The 19,893-nt window shown below is 35.7% G+C and overlaps 1 protein-coding gene across 25 annotated transcripts in view; it reads left to right on the forward strand.

Moving 5' to 3' along the window:
- The window catches only part of DTNA (dystrobrevin alpha), a 188,657-nt gene that overhangs the window by 145,943 nt on the left and 22,821 nt on the right, over positions 1–19,893 (forward strand). For 11 of the 25 annotated variants that reach the window (XM_087961692.1, XM_087961694.1, XM_087961687.1 and 8 more), the window contains one exon: positions 15–95. In XM_087961692.1, the coding sequence (XP_087817818.1) occupies positions 15–95 (81 nt within the window). Of the gene's footprint in view, positions 1–14; positions 96–10,468; positions 10,547–11,483; positions 11,577–19,893 lie in introns of all 25 variants that reach the window. The other 14 variants (XM_087961678.1, XM_087961680.1, XM_087961677.1 and 11 more) reach the window with 2 other exon arrangements.

Raw genomic sequence — 19,893 nt, forward strand, 5'->3', positions numbered from 1 at the left:
TATTTTCTTTCAAGGCCTCCTAGACCGGTTACCAGCATGAATGATACACTGTTCTCCCACTCTGTTCCCTCAGGAAGCCCTTTCACAAACAGAAGGTGAGAGGTTTTTTTTTTTAATACACTGCATATATCTACATGCAGGATTTTTTTATTTTAATTTCAAAGATTACTATGAAAAGATAGTACAGAGTAAGCATTGAACCCTTTCAATTTTTTTTGTTTAAAATAAGTTTGATAATTTGCACTTCCAAGACAGATGCAAATACTGAACTTTTTTTTTAAAATAGAAACTACTGTGGTGAAAACCCTGAAATAGATGTAGATTTTGTATAGAAAAATGCTCTATGGGGGTGGGTGGGAGGGAGACAGGGAATTCCATTAAAAATTCCAGTTTGACCAGCGTGTAATGATGTACTCACCACTTTTAAATATTGGTTTGTATGCTGCATCTCTTGTTACCTCCCCAAAAAGTTAAATGAAGCTCCAGGGCACCAAAGGGTTCTCTGTACTTGCTTTAAAGTATAAACAAAGTAAACAAAATAGTTCAGGCTTTTCATTCATCACTGAGGACAAGGAAGAATTCAGATCGCCTTGGAATGACACTGGCCAAATCTAAACAGTCTTTGTGTTAATAAATATCCATAATCAAAATTAACATATATAACACATCAAATGTTAAAATAACTAATTCAAATGAAGTGACAGCCAAATCCATCAAAAAAATTTCTCAAACTACATTAAGTCTAGATGGCAGCCAGTTACTCCATGTTCTGTGGAATAACTCAGTATTGACATTTTTCCTGAATGAAATCAAGGTGAGTAGACTTTGGTTTAACCTGGAGACTACTCCAGGGAGTTTCTGCCAAGAAAGAGGTACTCTACGTATTGGCCTCCCTCACTTTTTGAAGAGGAAAATAACAAGCAACTGGTTTTTTTTCCCTCGAGGACAACGCTGCTGGGTCAAGGGATGAAGATTAGATAGTGTGATCCTGCAGATATCCAAATATATATAGGTATTGTTTGTTAAATAATGTACCTAGATAAAGGTCTATGCCTGGTTCAATATTAACTAAATTGACATTATATAAGATTAATAAGATATAAGATTCAAAGATTCAAAGACTCTCTGAAATGCCCACATTAGGAGGAAACCTCCTTGTTTGTTAAACCAGTTTCCTATGACATTCACACTGGACAAATTTATTTTAAGAGCTTCTAACCAGCATTTCAAACAACGAATTGAAATTTTTATTTTTAGAGAAGGCTGAAACCCCAGTTTCTTGATTTAAACTCACGGAGATGTAAAATACCAGGAAGCCTTCTCTGAGCACAAAGATGGAGAAGGATATAAAGAATCTAAATCTATTTTCTTTTCACTGAAGATATGTTTGCTGCACCTTAAATGATTTGCTTAGAAATATTTTTAAAGAATAGTGATCTGGAATTAAAGATGACTAAGAAATTCAGTCTTTATGACTTCCATTTTGAGTGGTCCACATCTGCATTTTCCAGCCCAATAGAATGTAGCAATTAGTAGAGTTTACGTTTTTCTGATCTATTAAGACCCAGAATGCTTAGCTCAAAAATATGTCAAATCTATGTATCTTGAAAGAGCATACTTTCAAATACATTTTAAAAATGCATTTAAATGTAACTATTTGTGCAGATTTTCATTAATAAATAATGCATGAAATAGAATTATGCAAATTAATGAATAAAATAATTTATGAGCAAACATATAATCTATTGATGTAAATCACAATAGGGCATCTACTTAAGTCTATCTAAGCTGATTCATTTTTATTATTTCTTTTTTATTACTAGATTTATAAGGCTGCTCAATGACTTGACTTTTTTGGTATAAAACAACAAAAACAAACCATTAAAAATACAGAATACTAAATATATAAATAGGAATATAAAATGAAAATCATGAAATGATGACCTCAACCAAAGGAGATTCCCACTCAATTGGCTCCAAATGCTGAGTGAATTAAGTGTAGGTGGCAGGTCCATAACACGTAGCAATAACATCGCTTTTGTCAGTTTAATGCTGCAACTTCCATGGGATAGATTGATCAATATCCATAGAAATAGTAGATACCAAAAACCAAGAAGCATATGGTGGTATACTGAAAGGTCTGTCAGCAGATTTAATTATTTTACCTACTCTTAGTTCATATTCATGCACTTAATGCCTCGATTATTTTAATTAGGAAAAAGAGAAAATCATGCAGTGGGAATATCTTCTGTCTCAACCTACTGTTCTGAGAATATGCAAAGCAGTTTATTTTGTCTAGCTGTGATCACAGTATAATGTTGCAAATTAAGATTTATTTCACTATCATTGATTTCATATATAAAAGTATGATTGCATAAAAATATTAATTAACTAAGCATATAATCTAGAGTCTCATTTATAGGAAAATACTTTGTTCACCTCTGGAGAAGAAACTGATTTCTATTCAAGGTTGGAAGATTGAGTATTTTATTAATATATTATAGGCACATTTGGCCTCTTTGCCTGGACATGAACAATCTTACACAAACCAACAGTCAAGGACAAGATCAACCTAATCAGGTGCATTAAACAAAGGCAATTCTGGGTTGAACATTGATAGCCAAATAAAGACAACTAAGAACTATTATAGGAGCAAGGTCGCTAACACCAAACACATTCAGCAATAATTTCTTCATTCCTTAATTTTTACTTTATAATGAGGTCTAGAAAATTCCATTTGTTGACACATGATTATTTACTTTTGTGATAACTTTTCCATATTAAAAAGTTGCTAGTTTCTTATAATCAATAAAAGTTGGAATATGAAACTGAGGTGATATTGCTTTACATTTTCTTGCTACTATTTTTAAAAATTTCCAGTTCAAATATCCAGTATGTTGAAATAGTGTTCAAAACTCATATAAACATAAAAAAGAACAGAGGGACATATTAAGTCCAACAGTGCTTTAAAATTTAAAAATGCAGCAAAAATTCAAATATTTTCCCCGATATGTTCTTAGCGACCCACTATAGATAGTTCTTGATATACAACCATTGAGCGTTCAAAGTTATAATGGCACTGAAAGCAGTGATTTAGTATTGTTTTTCACACTTATGATAGTTGTAGCATCTCCATGATCACATGATCAAAATTTGGACGCTTTGCAACTGGCATGTGTTTATGACAGTTGCAGTGCCCTGGGGTCATGTGATTATCTTTTGCAACATTCTGACAAGCAAAGTCAATAGGGAAGCCAGATTCACTTAGCGCCCATATTACTCACTAAACAACTGTAGTGATTCACTTAACAGCTGTGGCAAGAAAGGTTATAAAATGGGGCCAAAACAAGTTAATAACTGTCTTGATTGACAATGGAAATTTTGGGTTCAATTGTGGTCGTAAGTCAAGGACTATGTGTATTCAGTGATTCAATGTCCTTGGAGGTACAAGTTGAACTTAATATGGATAACATATTCTCCATCAATTTGCTAAACATTTGAATACCATTGAAGTTACAGCCCATCATTGTATTTTTAAAAAAATGAAAACTATGATAGTTATATTGAAAGCACAAAAAGAATAGAGCTATGTTTATTCTTTAACATATTTTTTCTTTCCTCATCTCATTCTCCTATATGAATTCTTAAGAGTGATATAGATGTGTGTGCCATGTAGTTTAGTATAATAAGCTGTATTTGTTACTTAACCTAGAACCACATTGGTTATAAAACACTCCTTTGTGATTCCATCATAAACACAGTAAAAATACTGTCATAATCATAGACAATGTGCTGTGTGTTTAATTTGCTTATTTGAGTTTCTATGAAGATCATGCAAGCCACCCTTCCTTAATTATTGTGGCTTTACAAATCTCTTACAATCTTACTGATACCCTATGATATGATAAATTAATTGTTGGGATATTTTACACTTAATATTATTTCCTCTCATTCAGTGATATAACTAGTAGTATCTTCTAATTATTTTTATTCCTAGGCCTTCTAAACTTGAATTACATGTTTATACTTTGTTATTTAAAGGCAGTAGTCTTTCTGCAGTGGAACTGAATTGGATGCATTAAATCCGCATCATATATACCCCAATGTGTATTTCTATATATACATCCTGTTAATGAGGTTTCATTGTTTGACTCATTCAGGTTACTTGAGAGTATAAATATAGACAGTCTGGTGATTGATGAGCATGCTATTATAAACCTGTATGTAAATAAGCTGCACGACGATTCACGGTCAGTATGAGAGCACTAAACTACTAATTGATGTAGTTCTGTAACCTGTACACTAAAACCAATATGTTACACATTAGTCATTCCATAAGAATACTAATCAAAGACTTGTTTTAAAAAAAATAAAAAAAATATTTTTGTAGTTTGAATTGGGTTTCAAAATCATTCCAAGTTAAATTTGAAATTTCCAATTTTTAAGTTACTTACACTTTGTACAAGGTAAGGATTCAAATGCACAATGTAGTTACAATAAATTAGTATCTGATGCTAGGTATGGGCAATTTATAGTACTTGTTATTATTATTGATAATGGCACAACATACACAAAGGATTTGGATTTGCTGCATTCCAGGAAGCAGCTAGGTTTATTACTGCTCCATTCGCCTCTCTGTTGCATGGTGACATCCCTGCCTGAGCTATTGGATTTCATGGCTAGCTTGGCAGTTAAATCATCAAGAACGACGGTTGCTCCTAAGAGTATTGAGTCCATGGCCATCAAGACAACCATGGATCTGTCTCAAATTATTGAGAGACTAATCCTTGACAGAAATCACAGAGATTCTAATTTTTATTTCAGGACAGTTGGAAATTGATCTGAAGACATCACTTTCAATCCTGTAACATAGTCAGTTAACCCTCTAATTGCTTTTTAGTGCTCCCCTTCCCTATATTGAGGTAGGGCATTTTCAATCAGCCCACCCAAAGCACCTAATGAACTCATTAAGGTTTCAAATAGTATTTGAGGTTTGCCCAAGGATCTGTTGAATTGTCTATAGAGGTCATGGTGGATGACTGAAGCCTTAGATTACATTGTTCCTATGAGGTTCTTTGGTACTCAGAGGAATTCCAGGAGCTGAAATTCCAGAAAAATGTCTTCAGAAGAGACATTAGAACACTATTAAAGGAAAATGGAGAGCAAATCCAACCAATCACATGTAGTAACCCATATTAAGGATAACATCATAGCAATAAGAGTGGTGAAATATGGTTATTTCTCTTCCCTTCTCATATCTGGTTAACAGACCACTGCCCTTTTTGGTTATGCCACTTTTTGATAGGCAGGGATGAACCAAAAGACCATCTTTTGGGCCCCTGTGAGGAATACTCTAGTGGATTACTCCAGTGGATTAAATCACTCAGATTTGCTCAAAGTTGATCTCTAACCAGGCAGTTACAAATGAGGTGATGTAAGTATGAACTAGCTCAGTTAAGAGGAACATGTATAGTCCTGTGACTTCTGAGGAAATGGATAAACTCTTGAGGTTTGTCAACCCAATTACCTATTTCTTGCCTTGCCTTGCCTCCCATGTTTTCTGAAGGCTACTTCAGAGAGGATAGGATATCCTCAGATATCAGAGAGGATATAACTTCAGAGAGGATATCAGATATCAGAGAGGATATCACTTCAGAGAGGATAGTCAATTTGGTGGCATCTACTCCCATGTGTCAAAGTGTGTAGTGCTTCTCCTTGTTAAGATATTGCTAAATCCAACCTCCTTGGAAAATTTCACCCAATTGCCAACCACCTTGTATTATCTGGACTCTTTTCCGTTAGGTTTCAGGTTGAGACATAGAAACTAAGACAGAACTTGATGAGTTCTGGGAAGGCTGGAATAGTGATGCTACAAACAACCTGGCCCTCGTAGGTCAACTGGGTTTTTTGCTAACACCAGTCTGACTATCCTTATGAACCAGCTGCAGGGGTTCATAATGCAGGGGAATGGGGGACACAGTATTATAATGGTACTCCGACTTTCTCTGTGAATGGTTACAGTTGGTATTGATAGGAGAACAGAGGTTGACTTCCAAAGCCCTAATTTTGTGCAGTGGCTCAGGGCTCAATAGTTTTTGCCCTCCTGTTTAACTTCTACTGTGATCATCAGTTGGGCATCAGGTATCATCAGCATATAGATAGTACCCAGTTATAAAGCTCAACCACTAGCAAACCAAGCAATGCTGTAAAAACTTCTCCAAGTGCATGGGGAGCTGTTGACATATGGATGAGGATGAACAGGGTTGAGCTCAATCCTAACAAGTCTGGTATTTGGTGTTCCTGGTTCTAAGGATTTTTCTTATCTCCTATTATGTGAATTTCACTGGTTGCCAAGTGTCATACTCATCTTCCTTGCCAGCCTTCATTTCTAAAAACTTTGTTATGTCTTTAAGCTTGGGGTTATGCAGGTTGGGCAAGTCCTTTTTTAGTGATGGATGTAGTGATTGTATATTGTGTCTCTTAGCAGTTTCCCTCCATATACCTGTTATTTTTTATGTTTGGTTTTATATTGTTTTATATTTTATTGTGTTTTTCATTTGTAAAGCTGTCCAAAGTTGTCTGGGTGTCCTAGAAATGTGGTAAATACATATTTTCTACCTTCAATTATCCAGTTTGATTAATCCTATAATGATGTCTTTCATTTTACTTCCAATAGTTATTTTCTCAGAGGAATTCCTAAGATACAGGTCTTATTCACACCTGCAGCAATTATGCTTAAATATCCTCAATGTCCTACTTTTGAGATTCTTAGATATAGCTGGCCGAGCATTCTTGCATGCTGAAAGTTTGAATATACTATGCTATGTTGATCTTACCCATCTAATGTGCTTACCCGTACAATAATAATTCTTCTAAAATCTATTCATTTTTCAAAGAATCATATAATACTCCATATGTAAAATGTACCTGACTTGAATCAGATTTGATAGACATTTCATAAAGTTAAGATCACAATTCTATATATATTTTTAACAGGGAATTTGTCCATTAACTCTATAAATTTAGTTCCAAATAAACTAGTACAGGACTGCAGTATAAGTAAATCAGTATGCTTTTTCACAAATGACATCATGGATATCATTTTTTAAACATATACGGCTAACCTTTCTCCATTCTCATGCATATATCCACCTGTATTATTTCACATTGCCTCAAATTGTTCTAAACATATTCCTACATAGTACACACCCCACACCCACCCACAAAAAAGAAATCAAATGAAGGAACAGCCTACTTTCAAGTCTGATAAAACATTATAGACAGAATTCAAAATGCAACATAACTCTTCTGAGTGTCTATATTTTGTATGTGTGTAAATATATATAAAATAACAGTATTCTGAATTTAGAACAGGAAAATTCAGAAGCAGTATAATGGAGCTTGCTGTTAAGCAACAGTCTATCCAGTCTGCACTTAAAAATAAATGAGGACACGGTGAATGCATTTAATTAACTTCCAGTAGATACTGATAACCTGAATAATAATGAATTAAGCCAATTCAGTCTTTGCAATCTGATATTCTTCAGCATCACTCGGAGCAATTCCCAGAAACCCCAGCTGCCTCCATTACATCTGAAGGTTATGAAGTAAAGGAGAAGTAGCCAGTCATCAGGCTTACTCTTTGCATTATCTTTTTGCAGCCCTTAGATTCCTCTTTGCACGTTATTGCTAAAACTTGATGGCATACTTTCCTGCCCTTTAAAGGAACAGCTTGCCCTCGGATATTGTGGGAACATCATCAGTTGAGACTTTCAAGAAGAGATTGGACTGCCATTTGTCAGAAATGGTGTAAGGTATCCCGCTTGGGTGAGGGATTGGACTAGATGACCTACAAGATCCCTCCCAACTCTGATTATCTGTTATTGTTATCTGTTATCTGTTAAAGCAGGAAATTGTTGAAAAAGATGGTATAAGCTCCCAAACAGACACATCAAAATTAAAAACCAAATACTTTCTCGCAATTTCTGCTTGAACTCAATCAATCTCACAAACACCCAACTGTAATTTAGCTTTTGGCTGATGCCTGAGAAAAGAAAAATTTGATCTGATGCCAGTGGTGGGATTCAAAATTTTTTACTACTGGTTCTGTGGGCGTGGCTAGGTGGGTGTGGCAGGGGAAGGATACTGTAAAATCTCCAGTGAGAGGTGGTATTTGCCAGTTCTCCGAACTACTCAAAATTTCCACTACCGGTTTTCCAGAACTGGTCAGAACCTGCTGAATACCACCTCTAATCTGATCCCATTTCAGTTAAATAACATCTGCAATATTTCACTGTATTTTGAGTCCTAAATTATGTTCTAGAAATCAGCTTTATTTGTATGATACAAAGCATTTAATTAATGCAGTGCTAGGTTAGTCTACATCGCTCCCTTAGTAAAAGAAGATAATGACTTGTATCATCAAGATTTCAATAGAACTCTGGGACAGTAGGTTTCTTACTATAGTATTTGAAAATAAACATTTTACTATAATAATAGGACAAGTGTTTGAAATGAAAATGAGATAAATGGCATGCTGAAACATATAAAGTAGATAGTGATTTTTCCCTTCATGAAAGTTAAATTATCCTTTATTTTAATTTCTGTACTTTGTATATTTTGTTACTATGCATCGCTCCTCCGTTGCTTAATAGGAAATTAATTTCAGTATCTAACTGTTGATCACTGCATTGTGATATTCCCAGGTATTATACCTACATATCTACAGTATATTTACAGTATAATACCTATACTATCTCTATACCTACCTACCTACCTATCTATATAACTATCTACATATATACACACACACACACACACACACACACACGCAATTTGGAATCTTATTGAAAAACAATTAAATTTATTATTTACAGTGAGATTCCATCATGTTGAGTAAAATGCTGCTGAATTCTACTTTATGTTAGTAGTAAGATGCTGGAATGGACTTGACAGATGTCAGAATCTCTTAGCATTTCAGTATTCTGGAGTCTTGGCTTGTTGCCTATATTATGCCTCAGGATTGAACGCAACATATGAAAGAGATTAAATCTACCATGTTGAAGAAATGTTTGGAATCCATGATATCCATCAACAGTAAAGAAAACTGCAGATTCTATGTCAAATTCTAAAAGGCTTGAGAGTTTAAAATATTTTCTGCTAAATTTCTAAAGTGGGATTGAATAACTCCGATCATGTCTTCAGTTTGGTCATCTTAATTCACTTGCAGATTTTGGCTATATTGGAAACCTGATATATCCATACCAGAAAGAATTAGCCTTTAAACACTAGCATTTAATTTTGAATTAATATTTTGATATTTTAGAAATCAGAGAGAATTTACACTTCATTTTATTCTCTGTTCTTAGTTATATTTATCATGACACATTATGGGAGATACTAATGTTCCTATGAAGTGATCCTCTTCTGAGAGATAATTGCCCTTTGGGTACATCGTAATTTCTCTTTATATATAAAGAAATATTCCTAGCATAAATGAAAAAAGGACGTCCTACTTTTGTCCTCTGCACAAATAGAACTTCTGTTCATACTGAAACCTGCTTCATGGCACTTGGAATCATCTACATCTCCTGAATTAGATGTCAGTGCTGTAATGATGTGGACTCATGAAAATTTAAGTCTACATCATATTAATGTGGTAGCTGCAGATTGAGATGGATTAAATAAATATAAAGTTTGTTTGGGACTAAATGCATTGTGCATTAGATAAAGTTTTTTCCCCTTCATTATATCATCTTCTAGTATTATGTTTTAAACTGAGGAATCCACTATTTTGAATGACATACAGCCATATATAGTTTCCCTATAATGCAAATTATATCCAGTAATTGTCATGAAAAGTCTGCTTTGGGAGTGATAAATAGGAATGTAGTAAAATGAAACAGGGACAAGGTTTTATAATACATTTCATTTAAAATCTGTTTTTATATTTTTTCTCAGAACTGCATTAAGAAATGAAATGATTTTCTTGAACGTGGGAAGGTTATTTTTCTATGGTAACAAAAAGAACTGTGTTTTTATTGCATTCTCATGCTTCCTGCAGTAATCCTATGTTAAAAAATGATTTTTAAAAGTTAGTATTTTTCACTTTTGTTCCATATACAATGCCTAGTTTGCAACTCTTAAATAATTTTTAGAATCTGTTTTATTTAAGTACGATATTCTCAAGTTATTCCAAAATTGTTATCATTTAGTGGGCAGTGCATTTAAAGTTGTGAAAAATATTCTGTAGGAAAAGTGTTGCAAGTTGTTTTACACTTATGCAATATTTAGTTTTTATAATTATAGTTTTAGACTGCAATCCTGTGATGAGGTTATATTGTACTAGGAAAAGCATTTTTAGTTTTGAGTAGCCATTCATAATTTTTGTTATTAATTACTTAGGTTTCAGTTAGTGAATAAGTTTCAGTAATAGTTAGCTATCAATATTTATTGTCTTATTAACTAGCTCTCCTTACAAGAATAATGAAGTAGAGCAGGACAAATTGCTGGCTAGGGCTGTTCCAGGTTTTTTGAAAGGCAAAGGGTAAGTTTCAAAAAGCATTAGTAGCATATACTAACACAACTAAAGTAAATGCCTTTTCCTTTCAATATATTACGTATTTTACGAAGAGTATAACCATAGATAGTTTTAATTAGCACGCCAGAGGAATGAGGTGTGTTCACATACACACGTTATACAATTTTAATGATTTTCTAATATAATCTCTTAAAATATAATTCTACATTTTGCTGTGTATCTATCCAAACTTCATATTATGTGCTTATCGTAAATAGATAATCTGTTTTTGCAATTCAATAATGTAATATACCGTTCCTAGGACTTTGTCTTTTTAACCTGCATTTGAAGAAATTGTATATTTGTTCCTTCCTAAAAAAAATCTTCTCCACTGAAAACCTACCATATCAGTGAGATGATCCACCTTACCTTCTCTCTGGTACACTAGGTTGCCTTATGTAAAGAATATTTTATGGGCACAAGCCTTTTCACATGTAATCTGCATGCTGTTTGAAAGTTTTCATTTCTGGGAACCATTTAACATGACTACTCTGCTTATCAAGATTAGCACTATAGTAAAATATCTGTTATCATTGAAATTGTTTCTGAATATATTTGCTTAGGATTTGCAGAATTTTTGTCAGATTTTTGTTTACATTATGCTTCACAATAGCACTAATCCTAGGCTAGTTTGTGCATGTCCTTGAGTATCATTGTCCTATAAAACTTTGTAGGTGGTCTGTATGTATTATACTAGCAAATTGATACCCTTGCTCTATAGGCCTGCTGTCTTAAGTTCTGTCCTGAGCCCTACCTGCAATGGTTGGGTTTGATAACAAACTGAAGAACATTTGACTGCGCATTTGTAAATTCCCATTTCGCACTCTTACTTGCTCCTGCTTTCTCTGTTTTATTTCTCTTTGTCTGTCCGGACTACACCCTCCTCCCCTCAACCCTGTTTCAGGTTACAGTATAGCCTCGATGTTGCAGACAGGCTGGCTGATGAACATGTTCTCATTGGGTTGTATGTCAACATGCTCCAGAACAACCCCTCACGGTTAGTGCAGGCTGGGTGCCTTGGTGGGGTCTCTAGAGAAGAGGGACACAAGCCTGATCATCCAAGTTATGGCAGAATGGAGATTCCTCAAGAATGGAGCAGATCTGACTTGATTGAACTGGTCTTCTCATTCCATTTTATTACTGTACCACAGCATGCTAAATTTCATAAATAGTTGCCTTGATTAGAATTATTGCCATGAATATTGATTTGCATTCATGCTTATGATGCAATCATTCATGTATTTATAAATATTATATTCAATGGGATTCATTTATCTTAGTAACATACTAATTGGGGTACAAACACCCTATGTGAGACAGTTTAGGAATATTTTAATGTTCTGAGTACCTGAAAAATATTTGGTTGTAGCTCCCAACCCCTACAATATTTGCTGCCAAATTACATCTTTTAATTTTTTAAAAAATTAAGATTTTAAATTTACAAAGGGTAGATTATTAAACAAGGAATAATTATAATTATTGATGAGTATTCAATAATATTAACTGTATTTTACAAATTTAATTTACATTTAAATTTTTATTTCGCCCTAGTACTTACTACTTTACCCTGATCCTACTTTCTTTTTAGAATATATCCATTCATGGGGCAACTATAGCTGTCAGGTCAAAAAAGTTTTCAAATTTCTGATCTACAAATAATGCACAGCACACACTTCTTTACATGGGAGTGACTTCTGAGCAAAAAATTAAAACCTCTACTGAAAAAGCTATGTTAAATACAGATTCAACATACAGATGTACTTGGAGAATTGGGGATCAAACTGTTAACAGTAATGTTACTGATAATTGCTTAAATTGTGTTTTTAACGTGCAAGTAATTATTTTCCACTCTTTTTGTTACTTACATTTCACTTTAACCTTGAGAAATAGATGCAATTGTTGATCAGGCATCTAATAAGCCCATGGCTTAGCCAAGATTTCTGCCTATTTTTCTCAATTCTAAAATTATATCAGTTAGATTGTATTGGATTTTCTCTTGACAAAAGTGTGTAAGGGAGTGTTCAGTTATTAAAAGTGAAGAAAATCGACATCGGTCAAAGTGGTAATTCATCATGGTCTCTTTGATTCACACTGTTGATCTATGTGTTTGCATACAGCCATACTGAGACTCTTCTAGAGTTTATAGAATTCATTGGTGGGATCCCTGTCCCTTCACATATTGTGCAAGTAGACATAATCCCAACTTTTCTGTTTTTCAGTTGTCATAACATCAGCAACATCATTTGTCCTTGAACTGATCATCACATTGCTTTATCAAAAAAAAAATTTCATCCTTTCTGGAGCGGGTTTTTTTTTTTTTTAGCTTGCTTAAACTTTTCTCATCTCTTCTTTAAAATACTTTAGAACTGTGCAAGGATATCTTATCCTCTCATCTCATCTGACTTTTGGTTTTACATCCCTAAAGATTCTTTTTCAAACATACCAGTATTGCTAGACCAAAGTATCTCCTTCAGATAGGCATAAACTGACTTTTTTAACTTTGGTAAATCAAGTTGCCTTCCTTCTGGTCGACAAGACCATTGTCTTACACAAGAATAAGGTGATGCAAAGTCCAGCCCTGTTTTGCATTGTACTTTATAGATTGGGGTTTGGTCACTCCAACTTCATCTTGTGAATCAGTGTGCTTGGAAACAATAATATCCTTTCCTCAACAGCTTAGCCATACAGAACAGCCATAGTGTAAAATGTATCAGTTAGGTATAAGATAAAGGTAAAAAGTTCCTCTTGCACATATGTGCTAGTCGTTTCTAGTCTAGAGGGCGGTGCTCATTTCCGTTACAAAGCCGAAGAGCCAGTGCTGTCCGAAGATGTCTCCATGGTCATGTGGCTGGCATGACTAAACGCCAAAGGTGCATGGAGTGCTGTTACCTTCCCACCAAAGTGGCCCCTATTTTTCTACTTGCACTTTTACATGCTTTCGAACTGCTAGGTTGGCAGAAGCTGGGACAAGTAACAGGAGTTCACTCCGTTACAAGGTGCTAGAGATTCGAACCAACAAACTGCTAACCTTTCTGATCGATAAGCTCAGCGTCTTAGCCACTGAGCCACTGCGTCCCTTCAGTTAGTTAGGTATGGCCATCATCAAATCACCCTGGGGCAAAAAGTCTGTTTGCGGTACAGACCACCAGGAACATAATGGGATCATTTGGCACCATTTTGCCTGGATCAGTATTTATTCCTGGTCTTTCAAGGACATATAAAATATGTAAACATTCTTCCCGAGCATTAGTCCAAGTGAATAGTTGCACTTTGCTATAAGATAACTGAACTTAGAGGACAGGAAGGCCTGGAGGAATGTTGTTCTTGGGGTCGTGATGGGTCGGACATGACTTTGTGACAACAACAAAAACAAGCTGAACATCAATGTGTCTTCAAATCTATATTCATTGCTTTTGAGCAGCAGCAACATTTGCAACATTCCTCGAATCTACTTTCCCAGGGGTCAGCCATCCACTCTTGCCCAGCACATTAGATTGATCATCTCTCAATCTTTGGAAGGGTAATACTGTGTTATGGTCATTTTATAAAGATTAGATTTTCAGGGAAGAAATGTGTTTTTCATGCATGACTGTATATCACAGAAAACATGATAAAATGTTTGGATATTTAGCTGTAATTTTCATTTTATAATAAAATAACAAAAAGTTATTGAGAGCATATGAATCTCTCAGGAGCTCTGGAGGAAATGAATTATCTGCACACTATAAAATCTGGATTCTGCCCTGCATAACATGGAAACAAGTCCATAGCAATTGCTCCCATGGAGGATTTCTGGCAAGGCTGACATAGGGGAAGGATGACTGCCTTGCTACTGTTTAATTGCTCAGAAGCCTTCATGTTGCACATAGAAACTGTGTGCAAGGGTTGGGGTAGAAGGCAATGCTGTTTGATGGTTCTCTTCTTTCCAAATAATTTCAGGAAGATGGAGAATAATCTTAGCTTTCTTTCTATTGATATGTACATGAAGCTGCAAGAAGGTGAGGGGAGATAATCCATTAGTTTGAAGTCAGAAATCATTAATATGGAATCCTATACCAACTGAATAGGAATGCCCCAGGGTCTAGAACAATGGTGGCTAACCTTTTGGGACTTATGTACCAAAAATTGTGTGCGCGCTTGCACACGCTCGCTCACATGCCAGCACCCAGAAGGCAATGTGCCCCATGCCCCCTATGCATGCGCGTGCAACCCCCCACTCCGCCTCCTTACCTGCACTGCACCTCACAGCTGATTTTCGGCCAGTTTGAGGCCCTTTTCGGCCTCCCAGAGGCTTGAGGAAGGCTTCTGCAGGCTTTTCAGGACGAAAACTAGGCCCGTCTCGTCACTTCCAGTATTTCCAAAAAAACAGGAAGTGACAAAACGGGCCTAGTTTTCATCCTGAGAAGCCTGCAGAAGCCTTCCTCAAGCCTCTGGGAGGCCGAAAAAGGCCTCAGACCAGCGAAAAATCAGCTGTGAGGCACGCACATGCACAATGAGGTAAGTTTGCTTGAAGCTCACGTGCCGGCACAAATGGCTCTGCGTGCCACCTGTGGCACAAATGCCATAGGTTCTCCATCACGGGTCTAGAAGATGCTATTAGTATCTGGATAGAGACAAACATGATTAGGCTTAATCCCAACAAGTGGTATAGAAACATTGTGATTTCAGATACATTTGATCTTTAATTCTGAATGGGATCATGTTTTGCCAGTCAGAATTGGCCCATAAAATAAGGTCCTTCTATTCTCACAGCTACTGCTTGATGAGAAAGTAGCAGCTGTGAAAGGAGATCTTTCCCACAGTGCTATCCTGTGCATCAGGTACCATCTTTCCTCAAGAAGTTATTCCAGATCACTTTAATGCTTTGGTTACCTGTTCTTTGATTACTGCAATACTTTTACGTTGGACTCGCTTTAAAGATGACTTGAAAAACTTCAGCTGGTCCAGAAAAGTGGCTGAGGCAGATGACTATTGATCGGTTCACAGTATAACTGCTCCGAGAATTGCACTATTTACCAATTTGCTTCCTGATGCAATTTAAGGTTTTGGTATTGTCACTGTCATTAGCACTACCAGTATGTAGATTAGGACCTGGGTATCTTTGGAGCCATGTCTTCTCAATGAATTCTCCTCGTCTGTTAAGATCAGGAAGAAAGCACTTTTTCAGGGCGTGTCATCTGCAGAAGCCATGGCGCAAGGCTTCTTCAATTGCTGCTCCCATTTCTGCAACACCATTCATTCAGATATTAGATTGGTTCTTGCGTTTGTGAGTTTGGGACATATGATCTTGTTCCTGTCTGCAGAAGAATTAGCTGCATGTGAATTGTTACTAATGATCCCTGAGATCTTTGGGCTAATATGTTTATTTATTATTTTTAATTAATTGGATTGCTGTATAGAATATGTACCCCATTTAGGAATCTACTATGATTGGAGCCCAGTAAACAGTAAAATAGGCAGACACATTTGTTTATATCTGTATCTATATCTGTATCTTCTATATCTAATTTATATCTCTATATCCATCCATTTATCTTTTCTAAATCGTAATGTGGTCCAATATGTAAACTCTTAATGCGCTGACTTCTTTAAAGAAATGCTATTGGGTGAAAAAAATAGAAATGCATATTCATAGAAATAAAGAGCACAAGAAATTCAGGATTTTGTATATTATGAGGTCCTTTTTTGAATGGACTGAGAAGCATTAAGGTATTAGGATCATCTAAGATGCCAGGAGAAACATTGGCTGCTGTTACATGTTATTAACCAGCAGTTGCTGGTAAGAAGAATTCAGAATCTGAAAGATTTTCAAGTGTGGAGCTCCTTTGCTCATCTTAATCTATTAATATTAATATTAATGCTCTTCCTGAGACCATCATCTGTGAACTATCCTTAAATATCACAATTCGATTCTTACTATGTTACAGAGCACCTGATTATGACATCGAACATGTAAACAAGCTAAATACATTACTAACATGGGCTGCATCCTGCCCATACCCTTTTATCTTTCTTGGTGATTTCAATCTACCTCATATTGACTGGACCCTAAATGAATGTACAACTGAAATCATACACACAACCTTCTACAATGCTATTACAAATCTGGGACTGGAACAACTAGTAACCAACAACACTAGACTAAACAACTGCCTCGATCTCATCTTCTGCAATAGTTTGAATTTAATTTACGGAATACAAACTAAAGAACCCTTTTCCAGCAGTGACCACAATATGATTGACTTTTGTCTCAACATACGCCCACACAAAAATCACCACAATGATGTAATCCCCAATTGTAACTTCAAAAAGGCAACTATGATCTTATAGACAATGATCTCTCATCCCTTGATTGGCAATCTCTATTCACTGGATGCAATACTGTTGAAGACCATTACAACATATTTTTACTTGAAGTCAAAAGAGTCATCAAACTATATGTACCAACAACAACTCCCAAAACAAAACAAAAAACAGATTACCCATAACAATAAGGAAACTTCAATCCAAAAAGAGATCACTCTGGCGGAAAAACAAATCTGGTCACGTTGCCAATTTCAAAAGCCGATACAAAAATTTATGCCACCAGATAAAGACCGAATGCATCAATTATCACATTAAACAAGAGGAAAACCTTCTAAGCACCAATTCCACCCGTGCTTTTTACAATTTTGTAAACAACAAACTAAAAGACTCAAGGTCTATCCCACCCTTGATAGGACCTGATGGTAAAGACTGCAACAACGACACCACTAAAGCCAACATCTTTAACACATTCTTCAGCTCGGTATTTGTAAACAGCAATGGATCATGCCCAGTATTTCCTAGCCGTACCACAGATAACAACAATGATCTAATACATATCGATTTTACAGAAGACAATGTTGAAAAAGCACTACGCAATCTAAAACCATCTCTATCTATTGGACCTGATGGAATATGTGCCTACTTCTTAAAAAAGCTATCCACTGCCATAGCCAAACCTCTAAGCATAATCTTTGAAAAATCTTTCAGGACCAGCTCCTTGCCTAACCTATGGTCACAAGCCACAGTCATCCCCATCTTCAAAAAGGGAGACCCAAGCCTAGTTGAAAATTACAGACCAATCTCCTTATGCTGCGTCACCTGTAAAGTCATGGAATCAATTATTAACCAATCCATCATCCTCCACGTAGAGACAAACAACCTACTCTCCAATAAACAATTTGGTTTCAGAAAAAAACTATCCTGTAATCTGCAACTCTTACACTGCAAAAACATATGGACGACACAACTCGACCAGGGCAAAGCAATAGACGCAATCTACATAGACTTCTGTAAAGCCTTTGATTCAGTGGTACACGACAAACTACTCCTAAAAATAAAATCCTATGGTATCTCTGGTCAACTGAATAACTGGATAGAAGCATTCCTGGCAAACAGACAACAAATGGTCAAAATTGGGAGCGTCCTATCAAATTCTGTACCTGTCAATAGTGGTGTCCCCCAAGGCAGTGTTCTAGGACCAACTCTCTTCATACTCTACATAAATGACCTCTGTGATCATATTAAGAGCAATTGTGTTCTTTTTGCTGATGATGTAAAGCTGTTCAATACCACAGACAATACTGCTACCCTACAAAAAGATCTTGACTATGTATCAGAATGGTCAAACAAATGGCAACTTCAAATCTCAACAAATAAATGCTCTGTCTTACATATTGGCAAAAAAAATCAGAAAATAAAATACAAGCTGAATAGTCAAGATCTTGTTGATGACCCAAGCTCTGTAAAGGACCTTGGAATACTCACCTCTAATGATCTAAGTGCTAGAGCCCACTGCAACTACATAGCCAAAAGGCATTAAGAGTTGTTAACCTAATCCTACGTAGCTTTTTCTCTGGTAATATCACACTACTAACCAGAGCATACAAAACATTTGCTAGACCAATACTCGAATACAGTTCATCAGTCTGGAACCCACATTACGTATCTGATATTAGCACAATTGAGAAAGTCCAGAAATATTTCACAAGAAGAGTTCTTCACTCCTCTACTCGTTGTAGAATATCTTATGCCACCAGACTTGAAATTCTAGAACTAGAAAACCTTGAATTACGCCGTCTTCGGTCTGATTTAAGCATGGTATATAAAATCATACATTGCAATGTCCTACCTGTCAGTGAATACTTCAGCTTCAACCATAACAACACAAGAGCACACAATAGATACAAACTCAAAGTTAACCGCACCAAACTTGATTGCAGGAAATACGACTTCAGCAATAGAGTGGTCAATGTCTGGAATACTCTACCCGACTCTGTAGTTTCTTCCCCAAACCCCAAAAACTTTAACCTTAGACTGTCTACTATTGACCTCACCCCTTTCCTAAGAGGTCTGTAGGGGGCGTGCATAAAGCGCACCAACGTGCCTACCGTCCCTGTCCTATTGTTTCTCTTATTCTTCTTTTATTTTTCTTATATGTACCTATTTCATGTATTCACAACTATGTATACACTTATACTTATTATCTTGTAAACAATTGGCAAATCAAATAAATAAAATAAATAAATAAATAACTAAATATACGTAGCCAAACAGTCATTTGGGAATCTGATGATTTCAGAAATAAAATAGTTTGCTTCAGCTTGCTTTTAGCTGTTGTTTTTACAATGTCCTTCAGAGCACAGTGCCTTGTATTTATTGAAGTATGGATGTAATTTATCATGGCACATTAACAGACATAAATCACCTGAACTGATTAAGAACAAATTAGTCCCATTCTGTAATCTTACCATTGTATCATTTGAGAAATATCTCATTTGTAACCCTGTCTTTTTTATTGTGTGTATATCACAGCAGCATCGTATAATTTCCCACCAAACCAAAGGCAGCAAGATAAATTCGCATGTTCAAGTGTCACAGCACTAAAGGAATGGACTGGTTTTTATTTGGAGTTGCAGTATTTAGCTTTTCCTGCTGTTTTATTCCATCAAGCAGCTTTAAGAATTATGTGAATAATCTTTGGTCTGTTAGTGTTTTTTGTTTGTTTGTTTGTTTTTTGCCTTGAAATATCTGGCAGTAGTAACAGCAAAGTTAACAATTCTTCTTCCTGATCAGGTTGAAATGTAGTACAATTACTACACCATTGAATAATTGCACCCCCTTTTCAGCCTAATGCATTACTATAACCCTTATTTGTGTTATTTTATCTATCTGTTAATTATCAGTATGAGTGTGCATGCCCACATAATTTAGGCAGATGTGTTTTGGGGGAGAGTGATAAATAATGTCTTATTAAAGAACAAAATGTATCCCATAGCCTTTATATACGT

The sequence above is a fragment of the Notechis scutatus genome, chromosome 3, assembly GCF_049901735.1.
Source record: "Notechis scutatus isolate UNSWTSFEM ecotype Mainland chromosome 3, rNotScu1.2, whole genome shotgun sequence".
Taxonomy (NCBI): Eukaryota; Metazoa; Chordata; class Lepidosauria; order Squamata; family Elapidae; genus Notechis; species Notechis scutatus.